We start from the raw sequence: 21,960 nt of genomic DNA on the forward strand, positions 1-21,960 counted from the left end.
CACCGGCGTGGGGTAGGAACCCGACGGGAAGGACTCGCTTTTTCCCCCTTCCCCGATTTTCAGAGGCAAGATGAAGGGAAGACGAAGACGGACAGACGCGGTCCGGGCACCGGAGATCTCAGCCCGTCGTCTTCGGGGACCACTATTTTTTAGCCGCCCGCTGGGCTGTAAATAAATGTACAGTTTTTGTATCGGCAGCTAAGTTTGTCGGTCGGGGACACCCCTGGTCAGACCCTCAGCGCTGCCGCGGCTTGGAGGAGAAGCCCCGGAGAAAAGAAACCTGTCGAAGATAACTACATCTGTCACCGGCTTCTAGAGTTTTTTCAGACCTCTTAGTTGCTAATTGCGTTTGGAATGCATTAACAGCCCCCCCCCCCCCACTTTAAAAAAAGACAGGAGGAGTCCAAATAAATACAATGATCCCGGTTGACTGCTAAAATCACATACGGAACTATAAAATAAACTGCCCCATGTAAAGTTAGACGTGTTAAACATGCGAAAGAAGAGATTGTACCTGTGCCATGTCAGCACGATGTCTTCCAAGCACTCGTGGCTAGAGTTTCGAAACTGATCCATGATACCTAGGATGTGAGCCAGCACAGGTCCACTACCGGGGGGCGGTGCGGAGAGCATAGTCAGTGGGCCCTGGAAGCACACTTCCAAGGCGGGCATCCAATCCACCTTGTACTCCTTCAAGTCTTCTGTGGTAATTATACCACCTACAAAAAAAAAGTATTGCGCATTGATTTCTCACTATTTATGAAGTAAATATTGACTTAAATGGCGCCTTGTGTTACAAAACATCTATCGGAACTACAACACTAAGCACACTCATGGAAACGTTTGTGCAGAATCTCCACGGCCTCATTGACCTGACAAGCAGTTGCGTAACGTTAGAACAAGAACAACGTTAGAACGTAATGTTAATACAATGCCATCACAAATAGGGATAAAATAGTTATAGTGGCCGAGGAGTTCGTTGGGGCCTGTACAGTAGCTGCGACATGCAAGATAATAGCAAACGAGGAAGTAGTTCAGAGGAGGTAGACATCCCACCAGTAACGACAGAAGAAATAAAGAAAGATTTCAAAAAAATGCAAGGGGGCAAAGCAGGTGTTGAGGATCAGATACCAGCAAACCTCTTGAAGGATGGCGGGCAAATTGAGGCGGAAAAACTGTCAAACCTGCATACGCAATGCCTAATGACCGGGACTGTAGCGGAATCTTGGGTGTATGCAAACATCATCCTAGTTCATAAGAAAGGTGACAAGAAGGACTTTAACCATTACAGGCCGATCAGCTTACTGTGAGTTAACTGCAAGGTACTTACCAAGGTAATCGCTAACAGAATTTCTGCCACCTTAGATTTCAGACAACCTAATGAACAAGCAGGGTTTCGTAAAGGCTATTTTGTGAAAGGTGGACATTTTGACTTTATCAATGAGGCGAATTCGCGGCCGGGCGGCTGCCTCTTTCGGCAATTTTTTGGTAAGCTCCAGTGCAATGGAAGTGCTGATAATTCAGTCGATAAATAATCTGCTTGGATAAGCACAACCACCACCCTTTATTATCCGAATATCATATCAATGCGATCTCTCGCGAACTAAAATGCTTGTTTCGCAGGGAAGTGTGGTTTCACAGAAAGTACACGAATACGTGTAGCGACTACTGGTATCAAAGGTTTTGTGATGCCCGTCTTTTGGTGAAACGAGTTCATGAACGCGACAACCAGTTATATTGTCACGGGACAGGTGGACAGTGCCCCGTGGCACCATAGCCCGGCGTCAAAGACGACGAGAAGAAGGCGGGCGTGCAGACTGAGCGGATTCTGCCATGCCCGCTTGTAAACACTGGTTGGGGCACGGTAAATTAGTTTATCAGGTTTGTCTAAGTTTTTATTTTGAAAATGACTCTATCAATTCGACAAGTAAAATTCTTAAAACAGTGTTCAACTATTACATCCGTTTTTTAGATTCAAAGGATTATATGACGTTTTAATTTTGGTATTCGTTGAAGCTGTTATTGAAATCTTAAGCCGATAAATGAAAAGCACGTACTATTATTCTTGATTTCCTCAGCGAGCTTCACAGCAAAGTCTCCTTCGTAGAAATAATCTGCTCCTCCACTGTTTGCCACATCTTCGAGTGTCTGTCCCAGGTCCTCTTGAAGTAACGTCTGTCCTACTTTCAACAGCGTGCCGCTTCGGTTAAATATTCGACTGAAAAAAAAATACTCTACTTATTGTTAAGTGCTCGCTGGTACTGGAAAGAAAAAACAGCGATTGACTTGCTTGAATTTTAGAAACTCCTGTAGTGGAAGGTTTCTTTTGAGAACTTTTGGAGAAACAAACAACAAATGGGCGGCTCATTTAGTTTTAATGGAGTGCGTACAAGAGTAGTCAAAGTGATATAACTACGTGGCCGAAAGCTACACCTAATTCGTACAGCAATACGACCATGAAACTGCGCTAACGATTAAGGTTACATGAATCGGAACGTGATCGTCATTTTCCAAGATTCTTCAAGTTAGTCTTGGAATACTGCGGTATCCAATGAGTGCTAAGTGTTTTGTTCTAGTCACACCGTTTTAGCGCGGGGTGGCGAACGTCCGGCACTTATCTTTCTGTTTGGCTGGCACGTCGAGAACCCCATCTCTCTTGCCTCCCTACAAGCGACAAGACAGATTCGTTATAAAAGTGTGCGATGATTTTTTTATGTGGCATTCTTTTTTTATTCGCACTGTCCTTGTCAACATGTGTAGGGCTATGTGGTGCGCATAATATGGCATTACAGCGTCGGAATTTTTAATGTGGTGATGGGCGCCAGCTCATCCTTGAAGTGTGGTATTCGGTATGTTCGTTGGGTTCTAGCAACCCTGGAGAAAAAATTTCCAAGCGCCAAATTTGATTCCCCATACACGAGTGCGGATAAACGTTCTATACTTAAAACCAAATGCTACTACAATGTTCTCTTTAATAAGGACGTAGAGAAAGGTGAAGCTAAATTAGACGCAGGGCAACACGCAACCGTGTCCACCTAACGCCACCTATCGCAAAACCTTTTCAGATATTAGCTTAGAATTCAACCCTGGCTGTGCCCATATTTTCACGCTTTAGGCTGTGTAAAACTTTTCTTATTTCGGAAACCACGGCGTAAGAGAAGAAGTTTTGGTGTATGCCTGTCACGAACAGTGGGATCAAACAGACCGCGATGTTTTCCTCGTTGTTAATATAGCCCTGCATAGGAGTCCGGACATTAGTTACAGTCTTCTGGGGTATTGTAGTTTGTACCGTATTTTAGTAGCAGAGCTACGGAAAGCTTTAGAGCATTTCGCTTTTCATGCTTTTTAGACAGCGGAACAATACATTAGGCTTTATCACGGAAAAAATCATAAATTGAGATGATCTCGAATGAGTAACTCATTGCGAATGAATAATGATGACAATGCTAACGTTATAATGTTTTGTACGCCTTTTGGATGACTTAAAGACCATGCAAAAGAAGGGCGCACAACGCTGGCAGGCGGGTGCAAAGATAATGCTATAAAGCATAGCAAAACTTTTTTACTCAGTCTATGCAGCCAGCTAAGGTTTTCTGTGCTTAAAAGTGGGTGTTGTTGGGCAACTCGGTTTGTGAGTAAATGGGGCACCAAGGGTAAATGAAGTATAACGCTCGTCCTGTCTTCTTTCTGTTTTGGTGACTTCTATGCATGCCTTTACCCTGTGAAAGTTTCCTCGTGTGTACTGAAGCACCGCGTATTCCATCCGACAGGCTAACGTGTAGGATAAGTGGAGGTCCTTGCAAAGCACGGGTTGATTCAAGGGCACAAATTTGTAATGAACAAAATAAGAATGTGGGTATTGAGCGCAAATGTGGTACAGCTTTCATGCTTCTGGAAGGAGTGCAATGAAAAGCTTGTTCCATATTTTGCAATGCACGCACAACTGCACATTCATTCAAAATCGTCACAGGAAGAGAAAAAAACTGATGTATTCTTTCATGAATCTTAAAAATGGAGAAACCCAATCCACCACCGAGCCGTACGACTACAGTTCGGGTACTGAATGTTCTTAGAAGAAAACAAGAAAACAGCTCTCGGCTATGTCTGCCTTCAGTCTGAAGTATCCGGAAAGTAAGCCAATGTAGACTGAGTCACAGCCCTCTTTGGCGATTTCGTTTGTTTTATTAGTTATTTTATGCTGCTCTTTTTGCCTTATCTGAGGGCTCATTGTGATTGACTGATTGTAGAATTTAACGCGCCGACGCAACGCAAGCGATGAGGCGTGCCGTAGTGGAGGGCTCCGAATTAATTTTGACCACCTTGGGATCTTTAACGTGCGCCGAAATCTCGTACCCATGGGCGTTTTTGCTTTTCGCCTCCATCAGAAAAGCGGCCGCCACGGCCGGGAATCGAACCCCCGACCTCGTGCTGAGTAGCGCAACGCCTTAGCCACTGAGCCACCGCGGCGGGTCTGAGGGCTCATTGTGTCCCGCAGGCAGAGCCCACTAAGGCTTTTTGCATTAGCAACTTTTCAAAAAAAAATTCTTAGACCGTTTTTGTTTTGTTTTTTTTTTTGCTGCAGCGATATTTATATTTCACGGCCGCAGTGTCAAGAAAGCTAAGAACATACGTACAACACTATTTCGACAAATAGGATTAAAAGGTTATTTGCAAACATGTTTTTCACGCTTTCCCCGAAGATTTCAACAGTATGTTAAAGAACTTCACTGAAGCTACAATAAACCAATTTCGGATTGGGCGTTCGGTGAAGAAGCTTACTTGAAGGTTGGAGGTAGTGTCCTCTTCATCTTCTTCAGCTTGTCTACTCCTTCTTGTAGGGCGTTCGCAAGATGTGCACCCATAGGAAACCCGCACTTCGCCAGCCGAACAGCATATTCGAAGAGGTCCCTCCAACAAAGTGTGCCATTCAGATGCTTGTGCAGCTCCTCGTAACCGCGAAGCTCACCCGGTACAGCAATCGCAAGGCCTCCTGCGTGTTGCGTCGCAATTTTTAACTTTTTGACAAAGAAATCATCTGCTCTGTACGGTTTTGGACCTAGCGTGACTAACTTGATTTGTGGACATATACGAGAGGATTGATATCGACAGATGAACTGAAATGAACCTCTTTAAAGAATAAGAATCAATATTTGGTAGAAAAGCGTGTGACGCAATTAGTATTGCGTGAAATCCCTTTGCTTTCCTGGCTAATTACTCTCAATTTTTCCGGTGGTCACTGGTGTTTACTCGCGCACCTAGCACTGAAGGTCAAATTGCTTTGTGTTCAAATCACGCTTAGTGAAGAGCTCTACAAAATTACAGAAAAAGGGAAGTCATTGGCTGTAAACCTGTTGCCCACAAATGTTGACAAGCAATTACGTGCAAATGTTAGAGGCCTCTCAATGTTCCCTAAATTAGGATCCAAAGCAAGAAGTTGCCGCTGCTTGCGATAATTCTCCTTTTTATAACAGTTCTACCGGGATCCTCAAGTGAGAACTTCATGCCCTGAATTGTAAAGCACATCGTCAATAAAAAATTGCGACTACTTGTAATGGCAAAATATTTCATTTCACTTGCTGTTTGTAGAACATGAATTTCGTGTTCACGTTTCTTAATTCATTTACAAAGAGGCTAGTAACGAATTTTTTCACTTGCCCTTCATGGGCATGTTAAGTAACAATTTAAAGAGGGGCCTCTGAGATCAATTTAAAAGGGTTTTGTTTGTGTCGGAAATCTACTCTCTAGTTCTTGTAGAGGCAAGTCCAAAAATAGTGAGCCAATTCACTCACGGTACCAAAAGCTATTGCTCCAGAAAGGTAAGGCTATTTGTTTCCTCGGTGACTTGCGATGACGTATAGTCGGAGGCGAAGCATGCATTTCATGGTTATCAGCCAAAAGTCGCCTATATTTCCGCGATTTCTGACGGTGACGCTCCAGATCTAGTTTGTTTGCAGCGTCGTCGTTGCCAGGACTACTTTTTTTTAGATTTTATTTACTTCAGCAAGGGGGTCGCACATGGGAACACGATGCTTTGCAGTTCGCCATGCATTCGCTCGCGTTGCATCGAGATGGTGATCTAGCGTTCCGGTCATTACAGACTTGGAGCTGGAGGTATCGCCTGTTACTTAATCCTCGAACACCGTTGAAGCGCTTGCACAAACGTATACTGGGATTGCGTGAGTCTACTGCGCATGCGCGAAATTTACTGTGAACGCTAACTTACCGCACAGGTTTTACCGCCGCTACCGAGCTCCCTGCGCCCGCGAAGTGTACTCTCGCCCCTTGATTAGAGAAAATGCATTGCGTTTTGAGCTTAATGCTTGATACAACCATAAAAGTAATCTTAGTTCAGGTTGCCTGTTACGTTCTCCTTGCTAAGTGATGCTCAGCAGCACAAAAAAGAATGATTTGTTTTTTTAAATGGGCGAGTAAAATCGCCTCGCCTAATCGTGCTAAGCTTCGCCCGCTTCGTTTCTTTTACGCTTGTATTATGGTGCTGGTCAAAGTAATGTAGGTTTCTGCGTAATTATTACAAATCATTTTACTCCTTTTTTTGCGAAAATATTTAGTGGAGTCGTGAATTCTACTTAACGTTATGTTGCCTCATGGAATAATGAAAAACTTAGAGAAGGCGCATTGGGGGAAGTGGGGGGGAAGTCACGTGGTTTTTTTCATGCGCAGGGGGGTCATGCTCATCCGGTGTTCCAGTAACAGCGCCGAAGGCCGGCCCACCGAGGCCCTACGTCACTGTGAAGCCCAGCCGGTAGCCAATGATCGACATGAGGAGACCAAGCAGACAGCGGAGCGAGGGTTGGTGGGGAAGGTAGTGTGTGTGCGACGAACACAAGCAAGAAATGGCGACCTCAAAAAATGGCTTTTCTCAGTTTTCTGGCCTCAGTGGAGACGTCAAGGCCTTACCTAAGCTTCCTTTTTCTCCGTGTTTGGAGTTCATTGCGGAAACTAGATAGCGGCACCGAGATCATGTTTTCTTTTTTTAAATCTTTGCGGGAGATGGCTACGACTATTTTCAAAGAAAATAATTGCTGTTATAGCCTAATCTGGAAAGTCCAAGATTCAAGCTTTTTCAAGCGTGAGTGAACATTTCTCGGCAACGAAGTTTTGTTTCATTTGCTTGAAGACTAATTCAATAGATGTTGCGTATTCCGGTAAGACGGAATACGCAAACCGCCACTAGAGTGTTAAAATATGTCTTTCGTTTTCGGCGCAGAACGGACGCTCCTGTTTCCGGTAACACGCTAAAAGCAAATTACAGAGAGGACACTAGGCAACATGGTTCGCTCAAAAGGTTGAGTGCATCCAACCATACTTTTCTACGATTATGCCATGATTGGAAGCGATGAAATGAAACACATTGGAAGGAGTGGTCGTTGCCACAACCAGAAGATGCACATGCTTTTTCCCCCATAAAATAAACAATTTCGAGGCTAAGCTAGAAAAAGAGAATAAAAAAGTGGGTGCTAAAAAACGTTTTGGCTTCAGCAGACAGAAAACAAAAGTGAAACTGCTGAAACTCTTGGTGGGGAAACGGAGCGCTGAGGGCTCACGCGTCGTCGCTCTTGCGCTTACTGTACCAAGGACAGGTGAGCTTCGAGCCGGGTGAGTTAATGCTTTACCCTCAGGTATAAAACATATATGTGACATTCTGTGAGCGCAACCAAAATGGAAGACGTTTTTGTGGCTTGTTGGTGTTTTGCGCTCGTAAAAAGGCTTTAATCAAGGTCTGAGTACTACGTAACAGCATTTGTTCAATAAATGGCCGCTGCGTGGTCACTCTATCGACCCCCAAGAACCCTTGTGGGGCACCTTAAAATAGGCTTTCTTTGTCGAAAGAAATGCTTCTGGCTTAAATATTTCGTATTTATCGCCTCAATATTGTTTCATACCAACAATACTGACCAAACGTTTCCATGCGCATAATGACTTCAGGAAAAGCTGAGATCCCGTGCCCGTCTAATAAATGTTTACACAGCATGTCCATGAGGTTATTTGTGTGCTAATGGCAGCATTCAGCAATTACTTCAGCATCGCTTGGCTTGCCATAAAACGTCGCAGTGTTTTAACGTACGCAAATGCCTACTCCGTCACTTGCCACTCGACGTTCTGCCTAAGTATGTGGCTACTCCGCTTTATTCAGTTTCTTTTTTTGGTAACACGATACATTATTAACGCACACACAACTTCTTCACTGCAAAACCTTGGAGAAATTGGCCATATCGAGTAGTTTCGTCTTTCGAAGTGCCATCATTCTTTACCGCGACGTTCGTTCTGGGTAGTCTGAAATATAACTTTGTTACAGCATTCCTTGAAGGAAACTCAATGTTGCTTGAAAGTTCAAGTTTGCCTTCCTATAAAGTTACCTCAGCCTACCTCACAGAAACATTCAACATACTTTCAGAGGCTTTCATATGTCCTTCGCTCAAATCCTCTTGTTACAGTTTGGTCATGTGGAAGACTCGTCGTTGTGATGTATGGACGCACGGGTATGTCCATGTAGGTTGGATTGTCATTTGCATAAGCGTATATCGCTCGTTCTGCTTCACTGCGTTTAATTTTTGCTGAGACAGCATAGCGATAAGAACGACGAAGCACACTGTTCTGGAAACGCCTTTTAAGTCGATAGCTTCAGCTGCAACAGTGATTTTTATATGCAAAAAATGTTCCGCGACGAAGTGCAACTCTTTTTGTTTCTTCAAATTATCTGTGGTAGTAGCAGTGTCACGACAAAACATTTTAGGCCTTCGCGACAAATACAGCCCACATGGGAACATTTGTCACCCCAAAAAGTAGGTACCAGCTTAAATAAACCCATCAATTGCCCGGCAATTACAGGGCAAGCGTTCAAGCGTCAATGCATGTGATTGGCGGCATGTTACCTTCAGTTTTCCTTATGGTAAAGGTTTTTTAATGCAGGCCATAAGTAGGCTTAATACAGCACATTTACCTGTTTTATGCACGCTACGTAAACAATTAACTTACCAAATATGCTCGAGAAAGGCTTTTGGAACATATCTCTCGTGGCGCTTTTTGGTGCTACTTCCCTTGCTACTAAAACTTCCGCTTTCGACGTGTTTCTGTAAGAAATAGGGATGCCACTTGAGCGCGCCGAGTTAATACGATATTCGATGATCTGGAACACTAATAGCTGCGCCTTTTCGATGATGGGCAAACGTGACTCATGATAATAAAAAACAATTTGGTGTAACTTTAGACCCCAGACGGAACTTCCTACCCGGGAAGGCCGTTTTAATATATAAATGAATTGATTCAGGTGGCTGTTTTGCAAATTCCAAATACTATACGTGTTTTAAAAAATTGTGTTTCAATCTGTAGTTGGCTAGTAGTCACTGTAGTAGGTATATCCTCTGAATACTTTAATAGGTACCAAGATGTCAGGAAGTGTATTATAAACCACTAAATTAGCCCTCGAACGAAGAAATCTCACCGCACGTGGTACGACCATGTACGAGATGGCTTCAGTTCTGACCTACTACACTTTGCCTCCTGTATTCCTCGGCCCTCGTGCGCTTTAAATGGGCTGACATAACTGGATTTGCCAGCTCTGAATGAAACCTTCACGTGCTGCGCAGTTGATATTTCCGCCTGTTCCCCCGTACACTGACGATCACAGGACGTTGCCACCTCCTACCCACCCTTCACAAATTCAGGCTTCATGATTGATTGATTGATTGATTGATTGATTGATTGATTGATTGACTGATTGATTGATTGATTGATTGATTGATTGATTGATTGATTGATTGATTGATTGATTGATTGATTGATTGATTGATTGATTGATTGATTGATTGATTGATTGATTGATTGATACGAATAAAGACGGACACCGTAATTCTGTGCCAAGGAAAGAAGCATAAAAGTATTACTTGCTTTGAGTAAACAGTGGCTATGAAGCCACCGCCTATTCCCATTGAATGAGGAAGCACGACTCCCATGCACAGAAGCGTCGCGATGGCTGCGTCCACAGTTTTGCCACCCTTTGCATAGATTTTCCTGAACAAAAAAAAGTAACAGATAATACACTTCTGGTTATCACACGTACACCAGAAACTTCCTTATACAGGCTTAACAGGGGCTCGGGGTTGTGAGGCATCTAACTTAAGCGAATGATTTGTGATGTACAAGTGGGGAAATGTAAGGCAAGAATAAAAAAGCAACTTAAATGCTGTACTTTTGTGTTTTGAGGAAAGTTGTTTATAGTTATTTTGCCTGGTGTTTGCTACTGGAAGAAAGTTCGAAGACCTCTACTGCCACAGTACATTCTCGTCTATTAAATTAATTGGTGACGAACGCTACACCCTAGCTTCTTCAGACCTCGGACGCTGAATATTTTTAATGTGAGGTGGATAATATTGCGGAAACTGACCATCAACCGCCGCTTTCGAGTATTGGGAATAAGGACGCTACAATTAGGTGGGACTTAGGACCAGCACTTCTTTTAAAAAAGGGCAATTTACAGCTAGGTTATTCTGAAATAATTGTCGATATGCAGCGATGACGTATTAAAAACGGTTTGTTGAAATCGGCGATGGAATACATTTTTTCTCCGAGTATAGGCAAGAATTCTAAACCCGAATACAATAAAAGGAAACGTGCATAACTAAAGTTAGGGAGAGAGAGAGAGAAAGAGAGAGAGAGAGAGAGAGAGAGAGAGAGAGAGAGAAGGCTCTTTATTAGTGGAGAAAGCCGAGATGTTTGCCGGAATTTCGACACCGACATGCTACCCGGAGCGGGAAGGTGGAAAGGGGAAAATAAAAGGCCCGATAGGTTACAGGGCAGAAGGAAGAGGAAGAAAGAGAAGAAATAAAACAGAGAAATATAACAAAAATAACGCGCAGTTTGTGTCAGTGGTGTGATTAAAATGTCTGTTTTTTATCTAAATCATGGCAATGACGCCAACATAAGTAGTTTGGACTATTAAGTACGCTTAATTACACGAGTGACAAACTAATAGGAGGTACCATAGTAAGAAAAAAGCAGCTGACCAACCATTTTAGAGAAAAAGTCTGCGAAAATGAAATGCCTAAATATTTCAGTGAACGTTTGCAACACAAAAATTCTGACATTATATTGCTAATTACTAACAGAAGGAACTTTATCTTTTATTGATTCAGGAATATCGAAGCTGATCAAGTACAGTCAAAACGGCAGCTTCTGAGTGTGCTTGCTGATTTTCTTAGCTTTAATAAGCCAGCCGCAGATTATTTTGACTTTCCCGATAAGGTTCAGGATTGCTTGAATTGTTAGGACGCGCCGATAACTTTGTGTTAAAAACTATCCTGCAAGGTTTTAGCGACTTGGAGATGGAAATCATTTGTATGGCGTCTAAGCAAAGTAAAGCTTCACAAATCATATGGCGTATACCTGTATCGTTCTTTCAGGTTTGTAATTATTTGAACTATCCTGTGTAAATATATTTACGCAGGACGTAATGTAAAAATTCTTGCAGACGTTTACGTAGACCTTGTCTGAAGTGTCTGCCGGACTTCGTTTTGGCAGAATACTAGAGCTTCAGTTTTAACGTCTTTCAGCCTGAATATTTAAAGTTGGTGTTTAGGTTCAAATACCTTAGCTACCTTTCTTCCGCGCTCCCTGCGTCATAGCTCTTTTTAGTTTCCCCTCACTTGCTGACATCAAATTTTTGGTAATGTTACGACGGGCCCCTCGAGCTGCCGACATCCAATAGTAGGCAATATATTATTGTTCTCGTTTTGAGCGAAAATTAGTTTGGGAAAGACATGAGTTCCAAACCTACAAAGTCGAGAATTCATGCTGGAAAACGGGAAATATACGTGAAATGTAAAATAATATCGCCAGAATTATATTAGAAGGTAGAAAAGACCCCAAAAATTGCCAACACTCTTGTCGTAACCTTGTCTTCTCTTTACATTGTATTTAGGACGAAACTACGCAATTCAAAGCAGCCACCCTAATTGCGTAGTTCGTTTATTGGAGTAAAGCTTTAGGTTGAAAGTGGCCCCCTGGTTAGCTTTTAACTTCTGCTTTCCGTCGCGTCTACCCCTTCCCGTTCCTCTTTTTATATATATTGGAATTGCTTGGCATTTTCACTTTGCTTAGTATTTCTTTCTCCGCCTCAATGTGATCACCGCCGCATGAAGTTCCATGCACCACCGGACTGACGGCTTCCTTATACATTACAGCTGTCCCTCTCTCTTCCTCACTAAAACCCAAAAGGACGCATGGCGCTTGTTTGAAGCGAGAACTAAGGGCCGTGCTGCAACTAGCACGAATGTAAACACATTTCTGTTGTAGCATAAGTTCTCGAGCTATGCTGGCTTCGTAGCACAATGTAAACAATTGAGGTTTATTCTGACTGCGTGGTGCTGGCCCTGATTTAAAGGGACCAGGCAGACAAAACCCAAGTTTGGTTCACAGGATAAATTGCGTCGTTAGCATCGTACTGACACCACTTTTAACAAAAACTGCGCTCAAATAAGCTACATAATTAGAAAAAAAGGGAATGGCCATGGGACCCACTAGCTCATTTCCTCAACAGAACTAATGATGTCATATGTGCCAGCTCTGGGATTTGCTGAGGCCGGCAAAAGCGAAGGCAAATTCGGCAGGGCTTATAACCATGCCGAAGGAGGTACTTCCACTTAAATTTAGGGCGCCTTCTTTTTATAGCACTAAGAGCTGTGGGGTAAACAGCAGAAGTTACGAAAGTACACGTAAACATAGAAGTACCGATGCGTACTGCTGTTGGTACTGCGCGCACAGTGCATGTTTCAGTTGCACAGCACTACGGCACTTTGGGGCCGATTGGCGTAAGCGAAGGAGTCTTACGTGGCCATATTTGTCGAGCGAGCACCATGTTTCACGATACAATTATTTTCAACCTGAACTAAAACAAGCCAGGTACAAATACGGTCAAAAACAAAGCAAAGGAGAAAATGGCCTGCCGTGGTATGGTGGCGCCGTCTAGGTAGACTAACGGTAAACAAGGCTCCGCAGCACACCACGTTTAGCTTGAGGACTTGTTTTTGTGATGTCATTACATACGTCATTAAAACCCACGATTTGGCGTGAGAATGAATATTTTACCTTAAACGGGCCATGCAGACAAAATACAAGTTTGTTGTATGCGAAATATTTCGTGTTTATAACGCCCCCAGCGCTTGTTCGGCAGCAAATTGTGCCGTATTCATTCATAAATTAACAAATTTGGGTTGAAATTTTGATTCTCTCGCTGTATCGTGTGTTTTCTTGACGTCAGCAATGAAGTCACAAGGGCGGGTATTCAAACGAACTTTCAGTGCGTCATTAGGCCCTGCAGAAATGCTTAACGTCACTCCTTCCAGACGGCGCTACCACACTGAGCCGCGCACTGTTGTCCGCGGTTGCTTTGTTTTTGACCGTATTTGCCGCTGGCTTGTTTTTGTTACGGTACAGAGTATACGTTTCCTGAAACATGGGGTATGCTCGACAAACAAGACAACGTCGCTTGCGCCAATTGGACAGTGTCGCGTAAGACAACTCCAAAGCGGCGGACTGCTGTGCAGGTAAACAAGCATAGTTCGCCCTATACCAACGGCAGTGCGCCTCGTTACTTCTATGTTTGCGTGTATTTTCGTAACTTTCATTGTTTACCCCTCCATTCTTACTGCTTTAAAATGACTATGCTATATTTTAAGCGCAAACAGCTCATTCCGCAAGACTGTAAGCCTTGCCTAATTGGCGTTTGCTTTTGCCGGCCCAGCAAATCGCACAGCTGAGCATATGAGATCAAAGGTTTTGTTGCGGGAAATGAGCTATAAGTCGCATGCCCATTTCTTTTTTTCCTAGTTATATAGCTTATTTGCGCGAAGTGTGCGTAAAAGTGGTGTCAGTATGATTCTAACGAGGCATTCTTCTGAATAAACCGAACGTGTTTTTTTCTGCATGGTCCCTTTAAATTTACTAAAATCTCAGTGAATAAAGCATTGTTTGCTTCCGGACAAGCGCTGGAGGCACTATAAAACATAAAACCTTTCGCACAAAGCAAACGTGTTTAGTCTGCATGGCCGCTTTAAGGACTTCTCTTTAGTTGGCATGTTTACTTGTTATTTGTAGTCCATGTTACTCTCCAGTGGCACCCACAACATAGTTTTCCAGAATTCATTGTTCTCCAAGCATTCGATCTGTTTCGCAGTACGTTATGGCTTCAGTTCCGCCGTGTTTCACACCCCCTGTGTAATACCCTCTTGTGTTAGGGTCTCTGGAGGCATTTTATAAATATAAAATAAATACATAGATACGTAAACACATTGTCACGTTTGTTGTGATACTGCGGAAGAAAAAAAAATTGGGAGCCATACTATTCTGTGACGGTGGATGACCAGCGTAGCTTTTTAGCATAATTCAAAGCGGTGACAAAGAGTTGAGGCGAAAGGTACGAACAAATTTCATTTCTTTCGAGTGTTGCCGGCGCTCATACCTAAAAAAGAGTTTTTCATTTCTCACAAGATTCATTTCTCACGTAAACCCTACCTATCGATCCCGCGGCAGTTAGAAGCGGTTAAACCAAGTTTATTAAGCGAAAGCTGAGTTTTGGGGCTAGAGCACACAGTGAACGCGCACAGCGTTGCTCCGAAAGACTAACGTAGGCGCTACACGGCGCAGTGGGCACTGTGGGCCGGATAGGGAAGTGAACTTGGATGCAGCCAGTGCCTCCTTGTATGATTTTCTCTGCGAGAGGCCGTTATTCTTTCCCGCATATCTCCCTCCCCGCAGCCCTCCCCATAAAAACGAGCTAATAAATGTTTGGCTCCACAAGCGTACGGGACATTGACTTCACGAGCTTGTTCATATTCGTTTCCCCAATGCCGCTCTCCGCATCGCTACACTCGGAACGACAGAACGATTACACGCTTTCACGGAGCAACAGCATGGGGCGCTGGCTTGACTTGGCTGCGCTAGCAGTTCCCAATGACACAACGGAAACGAGCCGTTTTGAGTTCGAATTTGAGTTTGATATAAGTTTGCTGAGGAAATTTAGCCAGATAATATATTCTTACCTGGCAACTTGTGCACAAGGCGCCGCGTCAGTGCTGACCGCCCAACGGCTGTAGATTCCGAGACGGGACGGTGGAAGCGGCGGCTTTACTTCTGCTGAAGCCGACCTGCTTTCCGGCTCGCATTCTATATGGAGCTTCTCTGAGCAGCGCTCATTCTGGGAATTCGTGGAGTGTGCCACATCCACGTCTATGAGAAGTACACTGCTGATCATAAAAAATCTCGTGACTTGTACTATGCTGCAAGGCAAGAAAGGAAAACAGTAAAAGGCGCAAGCCAAAGCTCTTAAAAGCATTTTTTTCTGCATTTTAATTCAAATCTTGCATGACCACAGCCCAACAGGTCTACGATACGAGTGGTGTCATTACAACAATGTAAATGTCATTACTGCGATCCTGAAAAGACCAGTTGAAGCAGGTTGATACAGAGGCTTTTGTGAGAACAATTCTGGGGCCATATTCTGCTTGAAACGTAGGTAATACGTAACAAATTACACAGTTTTTTCACACCCCGGGGGTTGTTTGAGAATAAGGACGCTAATCCGCGAGCGTTTCGGGAAGGTTGCGACCGGGTTGTGAAGCCAGTGACGAGTTGACTGGACTACAATACAACGCCGCTTTCCAAACTACGACTTCGGCTGGACGCAGTGTCGTTCATTTAGTTTCATGTTCTAGGTACTTTTCCAAAGTAGAAACGAGACGAAAATATCCTGAAGCAGAACGAACATGCTTACAACTCCTTTTCGGCAGAAACTCCTCCCCAGTAGGTCCCCACTGCCCGCAAAAAGAAAGAAGCCGACAAGATTAATTTCGTGAAGTATCTGGTCGTGTCAGATGCATGCAGCCTAAATTATGGCGCGCTATTAAAAACAACAGCCTCATTTGCTGCTCAATACTGACAACAAAGCGCCCAATATCACCTCCTCGGTAGTTGTGAAGCCGGACTTGACAGTCTACACGTTGCAGGGACACTGCAGATGACTGGGGTGCCACTTGCTTGTGAAAGCTGCAAACATGATCTGACCATAAACAAGAGCAGCACGGCGCCGTCAACAAATTCCTTGCCCTTCCGTCTTATTATTTACAGGGGAAGGCACTGACAGTGGTAAATGCTGTGGCCCACAACTATGTTGCCGTCGAGGAAATCTCCAAACGAGCGGAATTTGGGAAGTTTCCAATCCAGCGACAACTCGTGACTGAGCTAACGGTGGAATTGCTCTCCGACGACGACTCGTCTGACTTCGACGTTTGCGAGGAAAGATACAAAATTGAAGCGGTTTTGAGTACGTGTTGTGGTGTCGCATTACCATTTTTCGCAAGAATGTCTGCCGACTTCTTATATAACAAAGTGTGCGACGAAGAGAACACGTCTCAAAAACAAAAGTCCGGACCTCCAGGCACTCACAAATAAATAAGCCGACGTTTGTTTGATACCCCAAAGTAAACTCATATACCTTTATTTGTCTCCAAATAATTCATAAAGGTGGAAGAAGGCCGCAGCCGCAAAACCTCGTGCAGCCGCATTGCTTCTACAGTATGTTTGCGCGCAGCCGGAGCAATCACAGTAGCGCTACGTCACCGAGCCTGCCGCACGGCTTTGAAAACGTCAAGGTGGCATTGCTCCAACGCCCGTTAGGGCATTGCTGTTTCCAGTTCCCGGCACGCGCTCTCTTCTCGAGATTGGATTCTTTACGACGCGCAATTTTCTGCCCCTCATAATGCGCAGGCTTAAAACAAATAGATCTAAGGGTTTCACCTAAAAAATCATGCGAAAATAGTGACTAATTGCAAACACTGATGACTTATACTTAGTAAAAGAGATATCCTACTTCCATGAGCACTTGGGTTAAAGCCAAATGGTAAAGTAAATTGGAAAGTTGTGCAAGTTAGTAAAATTGGTGAGAACAAGCCGAGAAGAAATCAGAAAGCAACTTTTACGTCGGAAATATGAGTCGTGTATAAGTAGCATAAAGAATAAAGAGAGGTATTTCAACGGCCGTTAATTTTTACTCGCTGTGTAGCACCGCCCTGTTAAATAATTGCACAATATTATTTTTTTAGGGGGGGGGGGGGGGACATCACCTAACCCAAAAAATTACATTGCTTTATCTGCTCTCACCCCCTATTAGTATTGCTTTCACTATACAAAGTCAGCACGAGCTTTGAAGTCGCTGAAAATGCCAACAGAAATCCGCGAGTGTTCATTGTGCTGAAAACAACGAAGTAAATTTTCATTGGAGTGGTATGCACCTAAGCTTTTCTGAGTTGAGTTCCTTAAATACGAAATCAATGACCACTGAAGGTTCCCTGAGGGGATCAGCCTTTTGTAACCATTGTGTAATGCTAAACAAAAAACACGGACGGCGAGCACAAAGTACACAGCATAGGCGTTGGTTCCTAAAATTCAGAAGGGTGAAATGTAGCGGAATTACAGACCGGCACATGATATGGCGTTCGTACGAATATGGTTAAAAGACGTTTACAGCACTTTTTCCGGAATACCCATTTAGCTTGCGCATAATCGGATTGGCGCGTCACTCCCACATGCACTCGCTGTCTTTTTTATGTAGCTGCCTTTAACTATTTGCCCCACAGCCGTCCTTCTGCTATTGTTAGTAACTTTAATCCATGGTTCAGAACCGAAGGCATGACAATCAGTAGGCAAATGCCTACGCTAAGTATCTCTGATAGATAATTCTTGTTCCCTGGATCTGTCTTTAACGCCTGTCCTGTCTACTTTGCGTCCACCTTCTGTCATTTTCGCTGCGTAGAATTCCATGAGAACTACTCAGCTTCTTTAGACCAGCGGGAAGTTCTAAGTTGCGGTAATATGTTACTGTACCCAAAGCGATCATTCAGTGATCCCTGCCATTATTTCACTAATGACGTACAACTACTCGATTTTAAGGCTTTCAAGATACTGACCTGCAAAAGGAGATTTTGAAGCGCATTTTTCCTCGATCCAAGTCCGCTTCAGCAACTGTCAGATATTGTGAAGGTCGAGATGTTGCTTCTTGGCAGCATTCCCCCTCTAGCAGTGTTCTGCGTTGACGCAACCACTTCGGGTGATCCAATAGACCGGAGAACGCAGCAGGTCTCTAGCCTGACTCACCTTCAATCTGAAGAAAACAAGCGGCCATAAATGTACAGAATTACACAATATATCATACCGTTCTCTCGCAGCCGCTGATGCAACTGCGAGAAAACTACAGAGAAAAATTTAAGAAAACAACTGCAACTATTGTTCTCATTGTCATTCTAAACATTTCGCGACATTCCAGCGGCATTGTCTGCAGAGATATCAGGTAAGAAAGAGTAAAAAAAGGTAAATGTTAACAATTATTTCCCCCCTTGATTGTTGAGTTTTGAAGGATAAAAGCGCCTTAGCCTTAAAAGTATAACACAACCAGAATATTTGCAGATCGGCGTATCCTAGAAAAGGTAACAAACATTGATCTCCAAAACTCTCTACACAAAGTTGTATAGAGGCTGCTCGACTCGCTCTTCACTATTTTTCAAGAGTGTATTCATAGTACTGTACCGGGATAAATCTTCCGAACTGAGTACCCGTGTGAAGATCCCGGGAAATTTTCACATAATTGATGACAAGTGCTATGGGAACCCTTGAACCGGGCTTGCAACGAATAGGAACAGAAACTCCGAACAATTACTACATACTGTAACCTTTATTTGCAATGTGTAATTTCTCAGTTTCTTTTCATCTCATCTTAAACCAGCGCGTCAGGTACCTTCCCTAAGTAAAGGTGAGTCATTCAGTCATTTCTTCCATCTCAAGCAAGGCGCTCAAACAGTACGCCTTCTATGAAATACAACACCCTGAAAGAAACTATTGCCGCAAGCAATTTCGTATGGTTCCCTGAGCCCGGCGTCTTGCTCCGATTATAATGTGCAGAACTAGTCGAAAGCAGCCGTAAGGGTGGCTTGCGAATTCAGCCGCCCTGCGGACTAGCTGGAATAAAATTGGCCGCGTCTTTGCTTGCTTCGCTGCAAATGTCAAAAACTGGTAGTTTTCCACCGCTCCTGCCACCTAAGACCAGCTCCTCTCTCCCTCCTCTCTCCCTCCTCTCCCCCTCGCGCTCTTCCATCCACTGTTTCTCTCTCATGATGAACGCAAGGAAGTTTTTAGATAACCAGGGCGATTATCAAACCTAAGTCAAAGCCCTGCTTTTTCTGATGGCTAGAATTTTCGAAACAGTAGGAGCTGTGACAAAATTTTTAGCTAGACAGCTGTTAACTGCTTTAGCAAGTCATTATTCACATGCAAAAACTGCAGTAGAGCTACGAAAGAAACTTGTCCACACTTGCATTATTCACTCCGCGACATCCTCATACTCTATTTTTAGGACCACCCTCTTCTGCAGCCTTTGTGCAACAAAGCTTCAAGATTGTTTGCCTCGCTGTGTTGCAAGATTTCGTGAAACATCTTGTCAGGGCATTGTTAATAAGACCCACGTTCATTTCTCAAGTATGTGTATACTGGCTGGAGCATTGTTGGCCAACAATTGTGTTAATGGAGTTTCCTGCTGCCATGAAAACCAAACAGTTTATTAGTACTAATTTGACTTTTGTACGCTCACTGTATGTTTATTTTGCTAACTCATGCAGCTTCGCGGAAAATAGTGGGTTGCGATGATAAATGATGGGTTAGAAACCAAAGGGCCTTTGGTATTTTTTTTCTACCTTTGACCTTTTTAGGTATCAGGACTGCGCTGATGCACAAAAATTGGCTATTGTAGCTCGAAAAAAAAAAAAAACCCAGAGCAATCAATTCACACAAATGCAATTTGTTAAGTATAAAATACAGCGTTTTGCTACAATCTTTGCCACTTGAAGTGATTGATTCTAATATGTGTTAAAATATACACTCTTAGGCGAAAAGGACTAAAAGTTCGTCCTTTCGGGGACTAACGGCCTCTGCCACAATCATTAGCCCCTTTGTGGACTAACTGCGAGGGGACGAACGGTTAGTCCCCCACCCGGATGGTCCGTTCCGATACTCCCCAAGGACGAACTGCGTAGAGTGCAGAAAAAAGAAAAAAACTCCAGCACGGGCAGAGATCGAACCCCTGACGCCCGGAAATATACACAAGGAACCCGACGCGCGATCCGTTGGACCACGCCGCCAGGTTAGGTGCGGTAGATAACATTCAAGTGCACAGCGTGTAGTTCTGTGCATAACGCAACAGATCCATTGCAACTGGTGCCCGAATTTCTATCTGTGCAAGCGAACGTGACCGTGTTTTGCGCCTTGCGCTTATCGCTTTGCTAGGTTTAGGGACTATTGCTCAGTTCGATTCGAAGTAGAGCCTCACAACCATAGTTTTTCTCGTAAACAACAATCAACTCGTCGTCGCCTAGTTGAGATAGGTAGCTGGGCGATCGGACGACTCATTTGTTTCCGCACAAATTAGCGCAAGCTAAGTGCTTTCTTAGCGTTCGATACATATGTTAAGTGCTCTATGTAACGTATGTGAAAGGTATCGTCTGTGTGAGTGTCAGAATAAAGAAACATGCCATATTTTCCTGCATCGGCGAAAGCGAATTTCGTGTTGCTTAGCCTGAATTCTTCCAATTCGCGTCGCTAGACGATTGCGACTGGGAAATGCAAGCGGGTTTTACAGCAGTTGCAGCATTGTCATAGCTTTGGTGCCCAAGGCAATTATGTACCGAGTGTAAAAGATAACTTCGAGACGCTTACCTGTAGCGAGCATTTTTGTTTTGCAGTTGTCATCAGCAACATGCGTTTTTTCTCGTCTGTTAAACATATACATATGCATTTCGCTCAGGAATCCACTTTTGCTATTGTCAGTAATTGTTGCGTTACTGTTAAGGCGCTTGAAAGCTTTCATCGGCCTTTATTACCTCGCACGAATCGTATGCAACTCAGCGTATCAACATAACCTCGCCGAGAAGCATATGACAATCGCGCTTCGCCGCTCCTTGCCATTACCCGCCGCTCTACTAACCCTAGGAGATTTTCTTATACCTAACATCATTATTTTCTCCCGTGGCACCATCTAAAGCACCCAGTGACTGCAATGGCTTGTGTTTTGGAAATATAAAACTGTTCGCAGACATATGCGCGAAAGTGCAACGACGACGCCATTAGGGGATTAACGACGCAGCAAAGAGACTAACTGCATGCGTTTCGTCTTCCTGTTACTCCTTATAGACCGGCGGGGACGAACAGTTAGTCCGAATTTATGCACACGGCACGTACTCTGCCGCAGATACTCCCCTTGAAGATGAACGGTCGCCCGCGAAGACTAACGGCTGTATTTTAGTCCCTATTTTAGTCCTTTTTGCCTAAGAGTGTACCATTGAGGGTAGTAGAAAACTCATACTAAAACAGTGAGCTAAAGTTGGTTTTCTCCAAAGACAAGCGCAGTGTTTTTTTCGCGCCTTTGTGTTGTTCAGTCTTCATTTGAGTGCTGCAGCTTCGCAGCTAACACTGCAGTTCAAATTAAGTCAAATTAAGTCAGTCGCACAAGTGGGGAACCGACAAGTACCGTTGACTATTCGCCTTTAGAACGAAGGAACTGCATATATATGCCTCGGGCAGCACGGTATCCTCATTCCTCAACCCCACCGGCAGGTATATTATTAACATGGACGCTATTCGAAGCGAAGTGCCCAGTCGAGGCCTGTTTATTTGGTGTGGTATAAACAAAAAGTGTGAGGCCAATCGACTAAGTTGAGTCCGGCTCACAGCTACTCTCTAGTTCAGCACATCAACTATAAGAAGAGAAATGCCAAAACAAGCACAGGGGAGACATTTGTCGGCATAACTTCTAACATCCCTGGCTTTGAATTCACACAACAAAACAAAAGTGTATTTTCTGGAAACAAGGCCGGGCGAAATTATGGGCGCAGTGTCTTCATGCGA

General features: G+C 43.8%; 1 protein-coding gene across 1 annotated transcript in view; it reads right to left on the reverse strand.

The window, feature by feature from the left end:
- Positions 1–21,960, reverse strand: part of LOC144144677 (scoloptoxin SSD14-like) — a 45,269-nt gene that overhangs the window by 12,192 nt on the left and 11,117 nt on the right. The window contains exons 2-8 of the mRNA XM_077676204.1: positions 17,979–18,172; positions 15,057–15,293; positions 9,910–10,032; positions 8,998–9,092; positions 4,780–4,990; positions 2,058–2,218; positions 515–719 (exon numbers count right to left, since the gene is read on the reverse strand). Of these exons, the coding sequence (XP_077532330.1) occupies positions 515–719; positions 2,058–2,218; positions 4,780–4,990; positions 8,998–9,092; positions 9,910–10,032; positions 15,057–15,293; positions 17,979–18,004 (1,058 nt within the window). The 5' untranslated portion in view covers positions 18,005–18,172. The remainder of the gene's footprint in view (positions 1–514; positions 720–2,057; positions 2,219–4,779; positions 4,991–8,997; positions 9,093–9,909; positions 10,033–15,056; positions 15,294–17,978; positions 18,173–21,960) is intronic.

The sequence above is a fragment of the Haemaphysalis longicornis genome, unplaced genomic scaffold (assembly GCF_048455015.1).
Source record: "Haemaphysalis longicornis isolate Haplotype H1 unplaced genomic scaffold, Haemaphysalis longicornis Haplotype H1 scaffold_7, whole genome shotgun sequence".
NCBI lineage: Eukaryota > Metazoa > Arthropoda > Arachnida > Ixodida > Ixodidae > Haemaphysalis > Haemaphysalis longicornis.